Source organism: Pantherophis guttatus, chromosome 2, assembly GCF_059756535.1.
Source record: "Pantherophis guttatus breed Tessera chromosome 2, ASM5975653v1, whole genome shotgun sequence".
NCBI lineage: Eukaryota > Metazoa > Chordata > Lepidosauria > Squamata > Colubridae > Pantherophis > Pantherophis guttatus.
Window position 1 is genome coordinate 236,632,093 of NC_142064.1, and position 21,522 is coordinate 236,653,614.

A 21,522-nucleotide genomic window follows, 5' to 3' on the forward strand; every position below is an offset into this window, starting at 1 on the left:
AATTTATGTTTATAAGGAACCCCCAAACCTAGACTTGCGTTTTTGAATGTATTGGGCATTATTTGGGCACATTCCTTTGTAGGAGGCACATGATCCAGCCAATGGGCCTGAGATGTAGAGACCAGTATTGATCTTTTCATGAATTGAAACCCAAGAGAAAGTGTATCATGGAGCAAGATGATGATCCAAAACTAACAAGCCATAATAATCAAATAATCAAATAATGGTTAAAGCAGAACAGAACCAAGTTAATATTTTCAAATGACAAAGTTATTGGCCTGACTATAATTCTGTAAAAATGTTATGGAAGAACCTGGAGTTGATGTGAGGATTTTTACCATCTTCCCTGGGCTGCAGCTGTTCTGTAAAGAGGGATATAGTCTAAAATTTCTCAAAGCTGATATGCAGGACTGATCAACAATTATTGGAAATGTTTAGTTGCAGTTACTGCCATCGGTGTGGTTTTTCCACATGCAAATATGTATCTTTGGGTCATTTTTCTCAGTAAAGTGTAATGTTTTTGCCTCATTTATTTAATTGGTTTCTTTTTATATAGTTTTGGGACTTGTGTGGAAACCCATTTATGCAGAAATACTGAACATTCAAAAGGGTTAGGGTTCACAAACTTTTAAGTGCTATTATATGTTTAAGCTAGCAGATTTGATGTTTTGAAGAAGAAGAGGTGATGTAGCATATATAATAAGATGTGTATTTTGGGATTACCTATTTAGGAAAGTGTTTTAATTCTAGGGAGAAAATGGTTTTGTGATACCAAACAATACAGCTGTGGCTACAGTTGACATGTTGTTTATAGATCTGTAACTTCAATGATAACACTGGATAATTTCTAAGTAAAAGTCTGCTGTGCAATATTAAATGATAGCGTTAAGGCAGTCAGTTGAGATAATTGTCTAATTTACAAAATATGGATTTTGGAGCTTCTTAAATATTTAAGTATTCTTCAGTTTAACAGTATACAGGTAGTCCTTGACTTACAACCATAATTGGAACAGGCACTTCCATTGCTAAACAAGATAGTTATTAAATGAATCTTGCCCAGTTCTATGACCTTTTTTGCCATAATTGTTAAATGAATCCTCCCAGTAGTTAATTACACAGATGTTAAGTGAATTTACTTGTGGGAAACCAGCTGGGAAGATCACATGACCTCTAGATCTTGCAATTGTCATAAGTACATGCTGATTGCCAAGCGCCCACATTTTGATTTGTGGGAATGCTGTGACAGTCATAGGTGCAAGGACTGGTTGTAAGTCATTGTAATTTCAAACGTTCACAAACAAATAGTTGTAAGTTGAGGACTACCTTTATATGAGCTTTTAAAGCTTCAATTTATTTATTTATTTTCCACTATTACATATGTCTAGATGTATTTTGGGTTTATATTATCACTGTTTTGCTTCTGTGTGTGTTTTCTTTGCTAAATATTAAAAATAATAGAAACAGGAAAAATGCAGCTGGCATACGGTGTTGAGATTCCTGCAAATAAAGATGGCATTTTCCTTGTAGCGTGATAGTTTGTTTCTAAAATTAAAATAATTTAGAAAGATATGAATTGTCAAGAAGGATCAGACACCAGACATTTTGCAAATGGCAAGATGCATTGACATTCTCAGGAATTATGCTGGAGACCTGAACTTTTGACCAGTAGCAATGCTGAGACTGTAGAACGAAGGAACCGTAACACTAACAACAACAACAACAAAATTTAATCTTTTTCAGGATTCTTTTGAGTAGAACAGCTTGCAAACACTGCTGTCTGCTGAATAAAAAAATCTGGATCCATTATAATAGGTACTTCCCAAATTTGGAGATTTCCAAGAAGTAAAAATAAATGTAGACTTTTATGCAGCTAACTTGATTTGGTTGTTCTGAATAAGGATTATTCAGGAACTTATCATACCTCCCTTAACTGAAGAACGATGGAGTATAAAATTAAGTATATTGTTTAAGTAATATAGTACAAGTAAATATAGGGATGTTTTTAATCTCACAAATATGTTTTCTTTGATTATAATGAATAACTTTCAGTTAACTGGAAATACTTTATTAGAAATCTTCAGTCATTTTCAGGTGTTCAAATGCTATTGATCCACATGTCCCAAGAATAATTTGTTTGTTTTGGGGACTATTTTATAGGTGGTGGTATTGATTTTTCTGATATTCATCATGATAACTCCGGTATTTGAACTGAGTCAAGATCCAGATTTTCTCACAATAATTATCAAAGTACCTTATGCACGAGTTTCAGAATTTGACGTCTATTTTGAAGGGAATTCATTTCGTTTTTATGCAAAACCTTACTTTCTCAGGTAAGCAATGTTCGTTTTCATCTATGCCCATCTAATCTCTGAATTTAGATTTGTATATTTAGTTTAATAAATTATTTTTGTGAGTATTACTGCTATTTTTAAAGAAGTGCACAGCTGAAGAGCATAGATTGTTAACTGCTATCAGACAAAGTTGCTATGAATTTTGGCTTTATGCTGGGCAATTAAACATGGTTTGTTCCCATCACAGTATCTCATATGCAAATTAGAAATGGTTTAATCAGCATACAGAAAAACGTTACATTTCTTTATCTCCTGCATAGGAGAGAAAATGGAATTATTTTGGATACTATGTGACATAACTTTGAATTGAAACAATGTTTAGTTGCTATAGGTAACTATATGGAGAAATTTCTTTGCATACACACACACACACAGGAACATGTACACATGCAAGAGCAAATGTGTAAGTCTGGTACAATTAAGCAGAGACCCTGCTACTTAGTCCTATCCTAGGCTTTGAAGTTGGTTTGGTGATTTGGGGCCAGTCATTTTCTCACAGCCCTAAACTGGGAAGTTGAAAAATATTTATCTACCAATCCACACTGGATTTATAATTATGGTACATCGCAGTCAGCCAGATGTTTAATTTGGATTTGGCATTTTTAGCCACCTACCGAGTCATTCCCAAGAAACTGGGATAGGCAGATGATGATGTTTAATATATGTTAAATGATATTGTTGCAGGATGTAAGCTATTCCAAGCAAAGCTGCCTTTTGCAATTGACTGATGGTGGTTTGTCAGTGCTGATGTTGTAAAAGTGGTTCTCCAGATGTTTTGGAATTGTACCCAAAGCACTTATTACTACTGTTGCTGTCTTTGCTTTCTTTTGCCATAGTTGTTCTATATCAGGGATGTCAAACTGGTGGCCCGCGGACTGGATAAGTCATACGCAGGCCACACCCACCCCAGCTCTGTGAAGGGAAAAATGTTACGATACATCACGTGATGGCAATGTGACTTGGCGAGTTTGACACCCATGTTCCATGTCTATGCTTAAGCAGGGGTTGGACTAGAAGACCTCCAAGGTCACTTCCAACTCTGTTATTCTATTCTATTCTATTCTATTCTATTCTATTCTATTCTATTCTATTCTATTCTATTCTATTCTATTCTATTCACAAGTCTTTATATTATGATTTTCTCCATTTCTTTCTCTTCTATTCTGCTATCCCCGTTCTGCTTCTATTCTGCCACTATCCAGACTTTTTTGTCTTATCAACAATTGTTAAGTCTGGGGTGTTATATTGCAGGTGCCTGTCTATTTGAAATCTAAAATCCCAGAGCACTTTAGTTTATAATTATTATTTTAAAATACATGCACACAAAAACTCAAACACAGATTCAGACATTGTAACAATAAGATACTTAACATTTATGCATATGTTGAAACACAATATTTAACACTCAATTTCTATAATTCTTGTTGTCTTAGAGATGTTGTGTATTGCAGTAGAAACTCAGTGGATTATTTGGGAAAAGGAAGTAATGTACATTAAAACCAAATGTACAATAAATTCATATTTATATAATAGTTGCTTTTTATGTCATTGGATGATGTTTTTAATTCTGTAGTACTATATAGCATGCATAAATGTTATCTGGAACTTAATGGGATGCCCCAAATCTCTGGGCATTTGAATTTATAAATAAGCTTTCTTCCTGAATTGAGTAGATCAAAATACGGAAAAAGCAAACAAACAAAAAAATTGAACAGCAGCTGAAGTCTGACAAAACTTCAGCATGTTCCATTCACAACTCTACCAAGGACATGGTGATTACTCTGACATTCCTGATAAAAGTAATACTAGTAATTGTCTATTCACAAATCATATTCTCTTTTCTGCTTGCCATCTCTATATAAAACTTACTATTTAGACTTGTTTTACCATACATTGTAGAGTCTGTGTAATTTGATTTTTCAAATTGTTACATCTGAACACTGCTAGCTCATTTTGCTTATACTAATAATAGATATTAAATAAAATACTTGCTTCTTTTTTTCCTTTCACAGATTGACACTTCCTGGAAGAGTTGTAGAAGATGGAAGAGAGAAAGCATCCTATGATGATTCAGGTTTGCTTTGCAAATATTTTCATATATAGATATATTGCAGCAGCATATATTTACTTCCAATTTCACCAATAATTCATGTTATCTTGGCTTCTGGCAGGTCCTTGATTTAAAATGCCGTTCTGCAGAGAGATAAACAACACATTTAAAATGATTTATGGCCACTAGATAGAGCATAAGGAAGATTCCCATGTTACAAATATCTTTTCACCAAAATTACCTCATACCCTATTCAGAAAGAAACTTGAATTCCTGGTGTACCCATTTTTGCTTCTTTTTTCTGAACATGGGTAAATAATAAATGAAAGGAAAGAGGATTTCCTGATCTTTCCCTTTACAGAAGGAAGGAAAGCCAAGCTGAGCCAAGTAGGATGAAGGTTTTCTTTGTTGTACCAAATCAAAAAAAAAAAAAAAAAAAAAAGCTAATGTATATTATGTAAATGGAAGTCTACGTTTACAGTTGGGTTTTTTCATTATCTTACACATCCCTACAGTTATTTTTACCTTATTAGAATTTGCCCTGAGGGATTCCTCAGACCTCTGGTGTAAATTCTGAAGGAATGTGTGGTAATGTAAGAAGTAATCCAATCCCATCTCTCCCCCCGCCATGCAAACCTCTACAGAAAATGGAAAAAGCAGAGGAGACACTATGAATACATCCTTGTGTTCCTGAATGAAAGGCATAATATATATTTAAGAAATAGATAAATAAGAAAATGAAGCATTTTGGGGAAAAAAGCCTTTGGTTGATTACATCCTTTTATTTCCAGGGATATTTACAATTCACCTTCCCAAAGAGACTCCTGGAGAGAAATTTGATGGCTTAGATATGTTGACAGCTTTGTTAGCACCAAAGAAATCCCGATCAGCTAAACCTTTAGTGGAAGAGATGGGTTTGTATGATTTTATTTTTTAAAAAATGGTTTGCGGGCTCTTGTTTCATACATTGGAGGTTAAGACATTTTGTAAGTTAACTTTTAATGATTTGAATAAAACAGTAATGCAGCTTCTAGATGAAAAATCTATTGGAAGATTTTGCCTTCTAGCATATTAAGAAATGGTTTATTCTCATGTTTTACTGAATATAGTGACAAATTCTATTATGGATTGGATGTTAAGTACAATAAACCAGATTCATGCTTCATTATCTGTCCTACCTCTTCTCCATGATTTCTTGGAGTGATATATCCCATTTCTGCCTAGAGATATTAAGAGCTGAGTTTAATCTTTTAAATCTGCTTTACTACTGAATTGTGATCCTTTTCTGTGGCTATCTCTACATTTCTGGTACTGAATATCCTCCATTAATGAAATAAATTCAGGCTATCATTTTGCTCTTTTTTGAAACAAGAAGAACTAAAACTAAAACAGTAAAACTTATCCTTAGGTATAGTTTTCCACCAAACTGGTAGAGAATTGTGAAAGGCTACTGTTCCACTTCCACTAAGTCATGGTTTGATTTCACCATCATTTGTTAAGTAAATCACATCAATTGACACATGACATTATTTTAAACCCAAGTAAACCACATTAGTGGTTTAGAAATTCTTTTAAAAATATTTAAATGTAATATTCACCCAACTCTATTGTAAACTAGCAATATAGAAGACTAGGAAGAACATAAAAATACCTAAAACCACTGAATCACACAAGTACCCCAGGCTAAAAGACAGCCTAAAGGTCAGCCATAAGGAGATTTAAAAGCCAGGCAGTCAAGCTAGTCTCCAAAGCACCTGAGGGCAGGACAAGAAGCAATGGATGGAAACTAATCAAGGAGACAAGCAACCTATAACTAAGGAGAAATTTCCTGACAGAACAATTAATCAGTGGAAGAACTTGCCTCCAGAAATTGTGAATACTCCAACACTGGAAGTTTTTAAGAAGAGATTGGACAACAATTTGTCTGAAAGGGTATAAGGTTTCCTGCCTGAGCAGGGGGTTGGATTAGAAGACCACCAAAGTCCCTTCCAACTCTGTTATTCCCTCACAAATATGTTAGGCAGCCAATCTTTTAGAAAGGCTGAGGATGGGGTAAATCGGGGTTTGAGGAAAACCTGCCCTCAGAACAGGCCTAAGGTAAATTTCTTCATTAAACTAGACTTTAAGACAAGGTCCTTATAGTTTCACATATATAATTTTTATTCTGTAATTTAAAAGTTATTGAGCAGAGAAATATTAGCCAGATCTTACAATCTGGTAACTGAGCTTTTTAATCATGTATTTTTGAATTACTATGAAGTATTTTTATGTTGACTAGGTGGTTTCTTTTATTTTTTAATTCTATTTACTTTGGCAGTGGGTGAAATCTTGATTCTGAGCCTATGTGTTTGTGGTTAATCTAAAAAGCAGTGTAAATCATATGAGCCTGATTCTTTCAGAATGTTTTAAGAGAATTGTTCATTAAGTAAACATAGTTTTAGGTGGAATTTCATACAATACATTCTAAATGATACAAAAGTTTGATACTGATGTAATAGTAGCTTTTTATGGCAATGCTTGTTCAGATGCTCCTGATGAGAACATGGAGGAAGAGGAGGAATTTGACTGGGAAATAGAACAAACCCTTCAGAAAGATAACTTGGAGGATTCCTTGTGTCCATCTGGTTCCTATGGATTTGGAAGTCAGAAATCAGGAGTTTTTAGACGCCTCCAGGTAAGTGGGAGCATTAAATAAATACAGATATTTAGTATTCAGAAATATATTTTTCACATCACAGAACAATGAAATCTGGAAAAGTCCTGAGTAATATAAATATAAAATATAGCAAAGCAATAGCACTTAGACTTATATATCGCTCCACAGTTCTTTACAGAACTCTCTGAGCGGTTTATAGAATCAGTATATTGCCCCCAAACAATCTGGGTCCTCATTTTACCGATCTCTGAAGAATAGAAGGTTGAGTCCACCTTGAGCCTTATCAGGATCAAACTCCAGCCAGTGGGCAGAGTTAGCCTGCAATACTGCATTCTAACCATGGCGCCACCACTATGGCCATATTCTTGAAATTAGACGGCAATTGCTGTGTAAGTTAAGATGTCTAAATGGTTGCTTAAATCTTTTCAAATTTTTTTAATGGTGTTAGAAGTCAATAGGAAATAGAAATTGACTCACATGTAATGTGATGGAATGTGTTTACCAAGGGGAGATGGTGTAATGGACAATAGCAAAGCAGCAGTTTTCCAGAAAAGAGGGAGGAGCACATTCCAAGGAAGGGGTGAGACAAGAGATAACACAGTCCAGAGCGGGATAGGAGACAGAGGAAGTAGTTTAGGATAGCCACTTCCTAGAATCCCCCGGCGTATATATCTCCCGTGGTGAGAATACTATAGGTTTAGTCTATAAGTTTATATGGTATGAGCAAAACTGAACTTTAGCTGGATTGTTTGATGTTGATCTCAGGCTGGGCCTGATAACAAACATTTTATAATCTTTGAATCTTAAATTTAAGAGAGAAAAAAATACTTAGAAAATGGAAGTTGAACGTCACTGAATAAATAAGCATTAATTCCATAACGGTTTAGGAAGAATGTTGGTGATCTATATTATATAATTGTCTGACAGTGATAAACAAATTATCTTATTGTTTTCAATCAGCCTACTGCAAGCATGATTGATGTCAGTAGATCTGTAGTTTGGATCCAACCAGCTAATTGTAAAATCGAGAATTTTATGAAGTCTGCTAATATATTTATGATGAAAAATTATAATTACAGAAAAATTACTTGAGGCATGTGAATATGCAGTACAGGTAGTCCTTGCTTAGCATCCATTTGTTCAATAACCAGTGAAAGTTAAGATGGCACTGAATGAATGGTCCTTGAAGTGGCAGTGATTGCAGTGCCCCTGTGGTTAAGTAATCAAAATTCAGGCACTTGATGTCCCACCTGCATTTCCAACTGCAGCATGTGCTTCAAGTCCCTGCCATCTGCCTATCACCCCCCACCTCTGCCCTTTGGACTATCCTGTCCTCTGCCACTGCCTAGTCCGTCTCCCTCCCCTACAGCTGACCTTCACTGTTTTCTTCCCCACTGCTGATGAGGTATACCTGCCTGCCTGGGGTAGCTACTGGCTCTTTGTGAGTGCATTCCGGCTGACAGGACAGAGATGGGGGAAGGAGATAGGCAGATGGTGGGAAAGTGATACCCACAATTTAGATCACAGGGGAAAAATATTCAGTAACCAGAACTATATGGATAGCAGCAAAAAAGGATCACAGCTTAGTAGTAAAGGAGTTTTAAAAGATTCCAACACAGCTCTTAATAACTCTACTGTAGAAGTGGGAAATGTGCGGCCCCAAGAAATAATGGAGTATTTCTTGAATGAAGTAGAAGTGCAACCCCAAGAAATAATGGAGACCAGGTAGGGCAGAAAATGAAGCATTATTTTACTTAACATCCAATCCATAATAGATTTTCTCACTTTATCCAATAAAACAGGAGAATAAACCACTTCTTAATATGCAAAAAGCAGGGGTCCCCAACCCTTGGTCTGTGGACCAGCACTGGGCTGCAGCATGCCAGAAACTGAGCCACACAAACAAGCGAAGCTCCGTCCCTGGGATGCAGGCAGCATGCGAAACTACGACCCCTCTGGTCCATGGAAAACCCTCCATGGAACCAGTCCCTGGTGCCCAAAAGGCTGGAGCCACTGTGCTAAAAGGCATCTTCCAATAGGTCAGGGGTCAGCAACCTTAAACACTCAAAGGGCCACTTGGACCCGTTTCCTACAGAAAAAAACACACCAGGAGCCACAAAACCTGGGTAGGTGTGGCCAACTCGATTTCACTCACTCTCACTCAGTCATATGTCCCTCCCCAACCATGCCTACCCAGCCACAAAACCATTCTCTATGTCTCTCTCCCCCTCTTTCTGTATGTCTGTGTCTGTCCCTCTCCCTGTCTTCCCTTCTCTCTCCCTGTGTCTCTCTCCTTCTGTATCTCTCTCTCTCCCTCTCTTCCCCTCTCACCTCCTCTATGTATCACTCTGTATGTGTCTCTGTGTCTCTCTGTGTATCACTCTGTGTGTGTGTGTGTGTCTCTCTCTCTGTGTGTATGTATGTGTGTGTGTGTGTGTGTGTCTCCCCCCCTCCCTTCACCCCCCCCATCTCATAACTCCCTGGCCTGGAGCAAAGCGCAGCGAAGGTGTGGACGGGGTGGGAGGCCGCTCGCTTAAGGAGGGTCTTAACAGGACATGGCTTCTCTCCTGCACTAATGCTTTGGCCATCGCCTTGCCGTGTCCTCACCCATCCCCGGCAGCTCTTCGGCTGAACGCAGAGAGAGAGAGAACACGCATGTGTCTTTCCTGAGGGAGTAACTTTAACTCTGTTAAGGCAATTGAAAAATTCATGTGGATGTGTAATAGTTGCATATTAGGAAGTCATGTGAATTAGCAAAGCAATATGTTACTCTCTCTTATACAACATAAATAGTAATTACCTTGGGAATTTGTATTGCCATTCAAAGTGAGGAGTTTCCATTCCTGTCCCATCACTGGTTGGCCCCGGCCCTCTTATTTCTTTTTTGGATTCCAGCCCAAAGTGACAGGAAGAGAAGGCTGCCTTAGGTGCAAATGTGGCGCAAAGGCAGGTACAGGGCAGCTTCACTCCTGCACTCTCCGGTGACCCCCCTCCCCCTCTCAGGATGCCCGGGCCGGCTGTGGCTGAGCCGGGAGCGTGCACACGCATGGGGAGACCCTTCTTAAGTGAGCCGCTGCCCGCCCCTTGCGTGTCTTTCCTGAGCTTTGGCGCTCGCTTGAGGAGGGTCTCCCTGCATGTGTGCATGCTCCTGGCTCAGTCACAGCCGGCCAGGGAGTTATGAGAGGAGGCGGGGGGAGGAGAGTGCAGGAGCGAAGCTGCCCTGTACCTGCCTTCACGCCGCATTTGTGCATAAGGCAGCTTTCGCTTCCTGCCGCTTCGGGCTGGAGTCCAAAAAAGAAATGAGGGGCAGGGCCAACCAGTGATGGGACAGGGAGCCACGGTGGAGGGCCCAAAGAGCCGCGTGTGGCTCTGGAGCTGTGGGTTGCCGACCCCTGCAATAGGTTTACCAGCAAGAAGCAGCATTACTATTTTATTCAAATAATTAAAAGCTCTTCACCTCCAGTGCATGTTAATAGAGCACAAGAGTCTGTAAATTATTTTTTAAAAAATAAATCATATAGACCCATCTCTTCTGCTAATGGTTGGAGCAAGTGCAGCAGAGCAGGAAAAGTGTGAAGTCCTGGCCTAATGGTGAGTCTGGGCCTAACGACTGTAATTGTGGCTACTAGAATTGTCATCACTATACAGTCCAGGACATGATGTTCTCTTAACCGCATCACTTCACAACAGAAATTCTGGTCTTAATTGGGAACATTCAGAGATGACTATGGGCATATGTATATTGACATTTATATTTGTAAAGATTACTTTGCACTTATGGGAAACTTTATGCACTCATTATTTGTTTGGACTTTCTAGAGAAGCGTACAAAGTCCTGTGACAATGTTCACTTGCTTCATAAGCTTTAAAAAATTCCTTTTTATAATTTGCCATTTTATGGCATTTTGTGGTCTAAAGTAGCTTCCCTTTAATAGAAAACCGTATGTGGAAAAAGAGATGCTTCACTCTATATCATGCAGTTTATATGAAAAAGTGTAAGTTGTAAACCTTAAACATATTGCTTGAGGATGGCAGACTTTCTACTGCTTTGTTTTTAAGAAAGACATTTCTGTATAACTGAAGAGAAAAAGCCAAAGTGGACACATTTTTGAAAAAGATAAAACATAGAAAGGAAAACTTTAGTGATGAATGAACCATTTTTCTTTAACCATTATGACATCCCCTGCGTCCATACATCTTTATGTTTAGACATGTGCTTTAATACATTCTCTTAAATAACGTGAAGATAAGGGTAAGTTTAAAGTGGCCACATTTATAGATGTATTCTTCAAAGCCTTGAGAAGGCCTTTTTTTCAACACAGCAGCAAACTGAAAAAGGAAATGACAAAGAATGAGTCCCAGAGGAAATGATACAAGTAGCACATGGACAGGAAAACACAGGCTTATGAGGAGAAATTAAATTATTTTCTTTTTATCAAAAAGCAAATGTTATATGGTTGTGTGAATGTGAATCCTTATCGTAAAGCATTATAGTATACAAATTCAAAATAAATAAATAAATAAATAAATAAATAAATAAATAAATAAATAGCTTCCAAGGGGCACTGTTGCCCACTTTTCAGTTAGTTATGCATTGATGTTAGCCAAATATCAGTACACTGAGAACTGAACAGTCACTAAAGTTAAAGAAAATTATTAACTGTTAAACAAAAGATAACTAATCAATTCCCTGATTTTTTTTTTTTAATTTTATCTTCTCTTTGGGAGTTTTTCCTTTTATACTATAGAAGTGTAACAAAATAATTTCTTCTGTAGTCAATAATTGTGGCTTTGTTTATAATTACATATACCTGTCGGTCTACAAGAGTTTATTCTGCTGCAAAATTGCAGCAATAATTGTGGCAATTTCTTTTTTAGATTTTTTTTAATTGTGACTATGCTTTTTATAAATATGTAAAGAACTCTAGACAAGGGGAGCATTAACAGTGTTTGATAAATGGTGTATGGCCACATCATTTTAAACCAAAATAATCTTTTCAGTATACCAAGCTTCTATAATAAACACAATAGGCTATTTAATAAATAGAGAGAGAGATTTGAAATCTGAACCTGATGAGTCAGCTTTTCTGGCACAACGATCCTTTTAAATCCATTTAGCATGCCATTAAGAATTGACTATAATTCATAGATGATATTATGTGCCTTTAGAATTACATTATATTAATTACAGACTTTTTAGATTGTGCTGGAGGGATTGTAATCAGATTTGTACACATTGCCATTATTCATAGCAGTGCTAATTTTAGATGCTTACTTGGGTCAAACGTTTTTGAGGAGATTGTAAACAAAATTAATGGGTGATTTCTAGCCGTTAGCGTAGGTTTATTTCCTATAAACAGTGATGCAAGCGTTTTTTTTTAACTGTCAGATTTTTTGAGGAGATTGTAAACAAAATTAATGGGTGATTTCTAGCCGTTAGCGTAGGTTTATTTCCTATAAACAGTGATGCAAGCGTTTTTTTAACTGTCAGATTTATCTGGATGAAATGGCAGAAAACTGCACATCTATGGCTATATAGTTGTGTTGTTAACAGTGTGGAAGGATGTGGTTGCAATTGCTTAGCCTGACAAGGGTGCCACCTTCTGGGGAGACAATTTAAAGATTTGCAAGGGTGATTTTGGTTCACTGATTTTAAAATGTGGGAAACTGCACAGAAAACTCAGCACAATAGCAAAATATCTTGAAGAATCTGTGAAGTAATTTTTTTTTCAGATTTGTTCTCCTTTTGACCATATTAACAGTTTCTAAAAATTACTTTTTACCTGCACAAATTTCTTTGGTGCTAAAATATAAATAATATATCTTAAAACATTTGTATTCATCAATGTTATCAAAATATTCATATATGTTCTAAAATTATATCTATTTCGGTGGCCTTTTTGTGTCTGTTGATGTTCTAATTATCCTAATTAAAAGGGGGGGGCGGAAGAACCATCCAGAATCATTTGGATGGTATATAAATTTAATTTAAAAATATAAAATTGAAGATAAAATCAGAAGGAGGGATGAAATCTGGAGCAGGGCGCAACAGCAAGACCAAGCCCAAGGAAACGAGTGCCCCCCCCCCCGGACTATCATGTGAGAATGACTAGTCCAAAGATTCACGGCTTGTTTGGCTCATTTGGAATTTTAAATGGACTGCCACCAAATGGGTACCTTGGGGTGGGCTTGTCCTTTTCCAGCAAAGGTTGTCCCTTGTGTGCCAATCAAAAGAGAAAATGATGAGGTTTCTCCCTATAGTTATGCAGCTTTCTAGGGTGCTTCTTACTAGCATTGATTCTCTCTGCCCCTCTTCTTCCCTCATCTAGATAGGTGAGAAGAATTCCAAGCAAAAAATTAGATGACAGCCACCTGTCATTGTTTTCTAAAAATGCCTATGGCCATCTGAGATCTAGAATCATTTGAATTAAAGATGGTATTAGAGATTGTTGCTTTCCTTTGCATCAGTGTGCCCCTTTCTGTGATTTAAAAAATATTCAAATGTTAAAATCAAGTAACACAGCAAGTTTTAGCAGATGCCAAGACCTACCATATCTATTTACAGCTTAGCATTTGCAATTGTGGCTTATTTAATAAATCCTTGTTTAGTAAAGTATGAGTCTATTCACAATTTAGCATCTAGGTTTTAAGCTAAACAAAACTCTGGTTTATTCTCTCTTATCAGTCACATGAGAAAGGAGTGCCCTGTTTATGATCTAATCTCAAATAATAGTTATATGTATATTTATCCACTAAAAAGGATTAAGATAGCCTAATCCATGGTTAGTGAGGCATGGAAAATATTGTATCCACTTGAAATATTATCAATATTGATGATACAGTGATTAAGTGTGATGTCCCAGGACTATTCTGAAGTTTCTTATTGCACTGAAGAGTAGAGCTGATTGATAGATGTGTATTCTTGCTATCTTTCAGCTCTTTTTGTTTTAGAATATTAGACTGCTTTTCATGAAAAATTCTTTAATGATACCTCTAAAACATCTTTTATTATCTTGATGTCCATCTTTCTAAACTCTATACAATGTATCTTTTGTTTCTTTTCTTTTTTGCCAGTGATTCTTAATTGGTTTGTTCTTTTCCTTACAGGATGAACTTAATGAAGTTGTTGATGTTAAAAACCCAGACACAACACCTGCATCTGAACGCAGAGAAAAACGACTTGAAGCAGAAGCTGCTAAATTTGATCCTGATCATTACCTGTATGTTTATCCCTGCTTATGTGTTCTGGCATTAAATAGTTTAGGATCACTATGCTGTGCAATTGGATTTAAATCCTCCCTAACCTTTCCATTGAGTTATATTTATCAATAAATGCAACAGAAGAGAATCTATGAATGGAATGGAATAGTTGGAAGGGACCTTGGAGGTCTTCTAGTCCAACCCCCTATACCACTTCAGACAAATGGCTATCCAATCTCTTCTTAAGAACTTCCAGTGTTGGAGCATTTACAACTTCTGGAGACAAATTGTTCCACTGATTAATTGTTCTGTCAGGAAATTTCTCCTTAGTTCTAAGTTGCTTCTCTCCTTAATTAGTTTCCACCCGTTGCTTCTTGTCGTACCCTCAGACATGCAGAGTTCATTTGCTGATTTTGTGTCAGCCACCCTTTCTCAGCATCAAGGTCATTGTTTTGGAGATAAAATTAGGAAGCTACTTCCCCCACCATTGTACGTGACCATGATCTCCCAGAAGAAAGGAAGGATATAATGGAATGTATACTCCTTACCTGCAAACATCAAACTGTAGATTGTTACATTATGCCCTCATCTTATATAATGCCGCCAGATGTATTGGTATCCTTCCACTTTCTCCCAAAGAATCTCAATTTGCCATGAAATAAATTGAAACTAATACAGATAAATAGCATATATCATTCTTTATTCTATAATCCACAGAGCAGGCAATTTATGTATTTATGTATGTAAATAATAAAACAAATGTAAATGACATGGATATAATTAATCAATACAGGTAGTCCTCAACATACAACAGTTCGTTTAATAACCATTTGAAGTTACAACTACACTGAAAATAAGTGACTTATGACTGTTTTTCATACTTAAACAACCGTGGCAGCATCCCCATGGTCACATGATCAAGATTCAGACCCGTGGCAATTGACTTACGATGGAGTGTCCTAGGGGGTCATGTGATCAGCTTTTGTAACCACCTGACAAGCAAAGTCAGTGGGGAAACCAGATTTACTTAACAACTATGTTAAGTGTGTAACTTAACTGCAATGATTCACTTAGCAACTTCGGCAAGAAAAGTTGTGAAATGGGGCAAAACTCACTTAACTGCCTTGCTTAACAACAGAAATGTTGGGCACAGTTGTGGTCGTAAGTGAAGGATTACCCGTACTCCTAATATTTTGTAGTGTACCTTTTCAAACAAATAATGGCAATCAAATGCTTTCTATACTCTGGATAAAACTTCTATGCTTTTCAGGTACAGCAGTTTGTCCCACTCTTCTTGAGCAAGCTGTTCCAGCTGTTTCTTTCTCCCAGCTGTGAGGCTCAGCTCTTTCCATAGATATTCTATTGGATTCAGATTAGGATTCATACACATACATTTCAGTAAAAAAAATACAACAGGAGATTTCAGAGATCTTGGTATGCGAGATTGAGGCTACATGAACGTGTATGTAGAAACCTACATGTGTATATACGTTTCCCAATATAACTTATCTGCTGCTGCTTAATATTCTGTGGCTGCTTTCTCAAAACAGGTTTTCAAAACAAAACTAATTCTAATTTTTATAGATCATGATCTAATATTGGAAGACTAATATGGATACATATATAGAATTATACCAAGTCAGCTATACTATTAAGTGCACCAAAATGATGCACTTTCTCATACTTAGGTTAAAATCTTTTTCATGCTTAGGTTAAAACCTTGAAATCTCAGTTTGTATTGAAGTTGTACTCTTAGTCTAAAACTGATGTAGGTGGCTGAGATGTCTCTAAAATAGGATTACTGTGACTACATATGTACATTCCTCATATCAAATTCATAAGCTTTTCTATCTTTCCAGAGCTGATTTTTTTGAAGATGAAGCTATTCACCGTCTGTTGAACTATAAGCCCTGGTGGGTTAACGCCTACGAGTTGATGATGAATGCTCAAGAAAGCACTTCATGGAGTAAGTACAATCAATTCTCACTTGGTAGGATTGTACTTCTACAGCTTATATAAATCCCTCTTGTCTGTGCTACTTGACATAATAGGTCTCCCACTGTTGTAAAAGGAACTCAACCCAGTTGTTTTTTCTAAGGCCTGGAAAATTTACTTGACAATATTTGAGCTTTTCTGATACTTCCATATCTGTAATGGATGGATAGTCTGTGGACTGCATGCAGGTCCTGTTCCTCCCTCTTACGTATTTTCTAATTCCAAACATCCTATGATCACAGAGATGATTTTGGGTAGAGAAATGGGTAACTTTTGGCACTGTTCTTGGAGGTTTTTTTTCCTTCAAAATTAAGGGATCGGCATAGCCTAATCAACAGAGCTATGTTTATGTTTTTTCTGTGAGTTCTCCAGAAGGTTGAAAGCAAAGCTGTGGCCCTTGATACACCAAATATCATCCATTCTTGGTCTATAAAAATTAAGAAAATGATCTACATTATGAATTGCTGGATATCTTTTACTATCTTTCTTGAATCCCCCTTTTCCCCTCATTTTCTCTTCCCCATCATCACAAAAAAAGCCCCACTAATTGTTCTCACCAATTCAAAATCATCTCAAGTTTCTAGATTTGGAGTGGATCCAGCATAGATTCACTCCAAATGATGTTACTGGCTGGATTTAGTTGCTCTTGAGCAAAGCAGAGGCACCTTCAAATTGTAAAGGGCTGGGGGAAGTAAGAGACAAACAAGTCAGGACTAAACATTTGCATCAATGTCACCAGTGTAATCTGAGGAAAAATTACAGTGGATCAGAACACATACAGAAAGCAGTTGTTTCTAATATATTTGGGTAAAATTTACTATTCCAATCCTACTCCAGACCCAATTTTCCCATTTGTTGGGGACTGATAAGACAGTTTTCTGGAGTTCCAGGGCTATTCAATCCAAACAACTCTTTTTCATAAAGAACATCGTGTTTGAACAAATAACTGCTGGTTCAGAGGATTGATATTCAGAAAACCAATGGACCACTCTTGGAACAGCATGATCTAGAAGAGAAATGTTGCATTTCTCTTTGTGGTGGTGCAGTGGTTAGAATGTAGTATTGCGGGCCAATTCACTGCTCACTGCCAAGAGTTCTATTCTGACCAGTTTAAGGTTGACTCAGCCTTCCATTCTTCCGAGGTCAGTAAAATAGGGACCCAGATTGTTGGGGGCAATATGCTGACTCTTGAAACTGCTTAGAGAGAGGGCTATAAGTATATACATCTGAGGGCTATTGCTATTTTGTGCATACTTAATATCTGTGCTTGAGTTTAATAAATAACTAATTTCAGAAATTCAACTCATAACATTTTCAAAAGGTTTGAGCACTCAATTCCTTTGAATATCCTCATGAGATAGAAGACATTAAAGATCATTTTACATATTTATGAATCTATAGTGAAAAATATGTTTCCAAGTTAAAGCTCCCTTTTGTTGTAAGTGAGCAAAATTGTGGCCAAGGGGCTTTTTGTTATGTTTAAATTCTTGATAGATCTGTTTTTTTTCCTAGCTTATGGTCTACTATCTGAAAATTAGTTGTAGTGAATGACAGTGTTAAAAAGTGACTTAATATATCTTTTTACAAGTTATTTAAACTTATGCAGCTTTATTAATCACGAGGAGGAATAACAAAAAGACAAATATCATTTTCAGTGCTTTATGTTTCAAACACTGTCAAGCTAGGGGCTCTAAATTGATAATATTTACAAACACAATATGGGATAAATATTTTTTCAGGAAAAGCAAAAAAAGGTTGTATCTATAATTATGTAAAAAAAAAACTCAAAAAAACTTTGAGCAAATTGCTTGAAAAGTTTCTGGGTTTTTTTTTGCTGAAAGATAATTAGTTTCACAGTTAAACAATTGAAACTGGAATTCCTTTTAGATTCTGCCAGAAATCTTATGTTGAGAATTCTTTTAAAAAGTACAAGTGAACATAATTTAAGAGCAGGCCGTTGTCATTTTTATTCATTATCAGTATTAAAAATCTTCTACAAAAATGCAGAGATAATTGCATTGCATATGTTAATTTGCATATTCAGAAGTTTAAAATCTCTGGATTGCCTAATTTAGTGCTTTAAACAGAGTTGGCAGCTTGGCTTTTTGATCCTCTGAAGTTGTTTTGTGCTAAAAGATGTACATTCATTTTGATGATGGTTCAGCCTTAGGAGATATTTGTTTTGATGAGGCAAAGAGATCACTTAATTCACTTCAACAATTTGAGTGACCTCACATCTCCAGTACTGCAGGAGAAGACTCCTATCACCCTTCTTCCTAAAGTAATGGCGGCCTGCGTAACTTCAGGAGTGGTGGCTTAAGGGCGTACAGGGAGATGGCTTCAACAAATACTCCATCAGGTCTAGTAGAACTTCAGTTTGTGCATGGCAATGCTATGGGAAAAAACTCTTGTCAGCACATAGGGGAAGTTCTTCCTTAAAAATATTCCTTAATATTCTCCATATGTACACAGCATGTTTGGAGGATGAACCACAGTAGTGGTGACTAGTGTCATTGTGTAGTTGAAGCAGTTAGTCTAGAGCAGGGTTCCTCAAACTTTTTGAACAGGGGGCCGATTCCTCAGTCCCTCAGATTGTTGTGGGGCCGGACTGGCTGGGTGGGTGTGGCTAGGTGGTGATGCGACTGGGTGGGTGTGGCCAATTTAGTAGTCCCATTTTGCCTTTGTCCTTGCTGAACTTGGCTCAACCCAAGGAATCTATTTACTTAAGACCCCAGACCCCCCCAAAGGGAAAAAGAGTGCAAACTTTCTTGCCACTTGCCTAACTTCATTACAACAGCAGCTTCAGGCTCCTTAAAATAGGCTATTAAAAAAAGAATAAAACAAACAGTATTTCCTTCAAAATAACTCCTGATTGTATGTTTCAGATGACCTGTGAGTGCCTGCCAGCAGGGGAGGCAGCCAGGAAAGGGATAGGAGACCAGTCTCCTTTGAATTATTTGGGATTACAGGGCTAAAGGTCTTTTAAGCCTGGAGGAGAATTCAGAAACTGATTTGCTTTTTGCCACACTTGTGCATGTGTATACACACACATGAATATCTACCAAAATTGTTCAGCAACCAATTTGGTGGATGTACTTTATATATGGCAAGAATCAAAGCAGTGGGTGAATTCTCCTTCAGGCATTATACTGAAGTTGCATTTGAATTAGTGTTAGCCAACTTCAGCTGATTTTGAAAAAGCTAGGAGACATGGAGACATGTCCCCTACCCACCCACTTTTAAAGTGCTACTTTAAAAGCAGCCCCTCCCCTACTCAACCCATCGGCCATGGATCGTATGGCAGTGAAAAGCATCCTGAAAGGCTGTTTTTAAAGTGTTTTTAAAGTCTTTTAAAACACTACTTTGCAAGCTGGAAGCTGCTTTTTCAAACCAGCAGCAACCCCTTCCCTACTCACCCCACTCCCCGGACCTGGATCACGTGGCTGCACTGGCGAGATCACCCCTCAGTCAGCTGGCCCTTCCCCCGCCCCCCGGATCCTTTGGCCTTACCTTCGACAGCAGCATGTGATCAGCAATACAGCTCAACCGGTAAAATAACTAACCAGAAGTGCAGTTGGAATGGATGATTGCTGGAAGATAAGGCCGGGGGTGAGAGGCGGGGCTGAATCCCACCACTCCGCAGGCCGGATACTTTGCATTGGCGGGCTGTATCTGGCCCATGGGCCGTAGTTTGAGTTCCTGGTATAGAGATTTCTTGTTGCATCCCAAGACACTCTATACCTAGGCAGTTGCAGCACTGGCAACAATTCTTTCTTGATGGTTGTCTTCTGACCCCTGGTGAATGATTGAGAGAGGACAACAGCATGTGAAATACATTTTCAACCACATTCCAGCTGTCTAGTGGTTGAGAGATCCAGCTGAATAATGGAGCTTCACAACATGAAGCCTCTTGGAGTTTGGTGGGCTGTCATGTGTTACGTGGCTAAACAAAGAGAGTTGGCTGGGGTTTTTGTTGAGTGATGGTGTTAGCTGTACAGCCTGGAAGATTCCTGATTTAACACTGCAGGGGAAAAAAGCTTCATCTTTTCCCATTGGGCATGCTTTGCAGAAGAAGAACAATTGAATACTCTCCAGTGTAGAGTGCAGAATGTTTGCTCTAAATTGGTATTGAACCTCATTTACTTTTGAAGCACCTTTGAGCACCTTTTGTTCAAAGCTTCATAAAAGTGAAGCACCTATTTGAAGCTTCACTCAACCTTAATAAACCATCTCTGGGGCACTGCATCTGGATGTGTGATGGATATGTCATTGGAACTTGCCATCAGCAAAGGATTACTGGCTTTAGGTTTCATTCAGTACTAAATTCTATGATATGAATAACTTGATCAATTTTGGGTTTTATTCTATGTGCAAATCCTTAATTCAGTTACCCTATTAAAGTTTTATTTTAACAGTTGATTTCAAAATCAGGCACTTATGCTCTATGTAGAATCCAATGGAGATCAGAAAAGCTGTGTTATTTCTGCATCACTTTTTCACCTGTCAGGTGAACACCCACTTTTGATGGTGTAAGCCATATAAATCACCAGCTGCTTCAGTGACAATGTCTTACAGAATTATGGTAGTAAAGACAAAACTCTGAGGATCTTCTATTACTGAATTGCTGTGATACAATCAGTATCTTAAGCTAAGACATTTATGCTACCTATAACCTGGTTCTGTGTGACACCAACAATAAATTGCCACAGCCTTTGGTAAGGAATAGGAAAATAAACCAAGTTGTATACTGTGACGGAGACAAATGGGACCTGAAGCAAAAGTATTTCCTTTCTTCCCACACGAAATGTTCCTGTCAGAGATTTCAGCAACCCTGCAAGATGAGTCAGTTGGAGCAGGAGAGAAATTTCAGAAGCAGATAATTATTTAATCTTTCCCATCTCCCTGGGCTTTACTACCTATATTCTAAATAATAAAAAAAACCTCATAGTTGGAATTGTTTTAAATATTGGTCACCAAGAAAGCCATATGATGATACGGTGCCAGTTGATAGGCCTCTCAGTCAGATGTCACTGAGCATGGTATTCAGGAAGATTTGACTATTTTTCGGATAGTATTCTGAAGTTTATGATGCTGTGAGATTAAAGTCTTTGAGGTGTCTCAGCTTCCTTAAGAAATTTGTAAGGAAAAAGAAGGATGACCAGAAACAAGGTGAATGGATTGGATTAAAATGTCTAAGGCTGTACCAGTGGAAAACCTGAAGGGCCTTGTTGGGACAGATCTTTCTGGAGAAGATCTATCTGTGGTCACTA

General features: G+C 37.5%; 1 protein-coding gene across 2 annotated transcripts in view; it reads left to right on the forward strand.

Annotated features, from left to right (window-relative positions):
• Positions 1 to 21,522, forward strand: part of SHQ1 (SHQ1, H/ACA ribonucleoprotein assembly factor) — a 77,293-nt gene that overhangs the window by 2,469 nt on the left and 53,302 nt on the right. Inside the window, exons 2-8 of one of the 2 annotated variants that reach the window (XM_034440564.3) lie at positions 1,741 to 1,812; positions 2,158 to 2,330; positions 4,364 to 4,425; positions 5,193 to 5,315; positions 6,927 to 7,075; positions 14,165 to 14,277; positions 16,117 to 16,223. In XM_034440564.3, the coding sequence (XP_034296455.2) occupies positions 2,188 to 2,330; positions 4,364 to 4,425; positions 5,193 to 5,315; positions 6,927 to 7,075; positions 14,165 to 14,277; positions 16,117 to 16,223 (697 nt within the window). In that variant the 5' untranslated portion in view covers positions 1,741 to 1,812; positions 2,158 to 2,187. The remainder of the gene's footprint in view (positions 1 to 1,740; positions 1,813 to 2,157; positions 2,331 to 4,363; positions 4,426 to 5,192; positions 5,316 to 6,926; positions 7,076 to 14,164; positions 14,278 to 16,116; positions 16,224 to 21,522) is intronic. The other variant, XM_034440563.3, reaches the window with a different exon arrangement.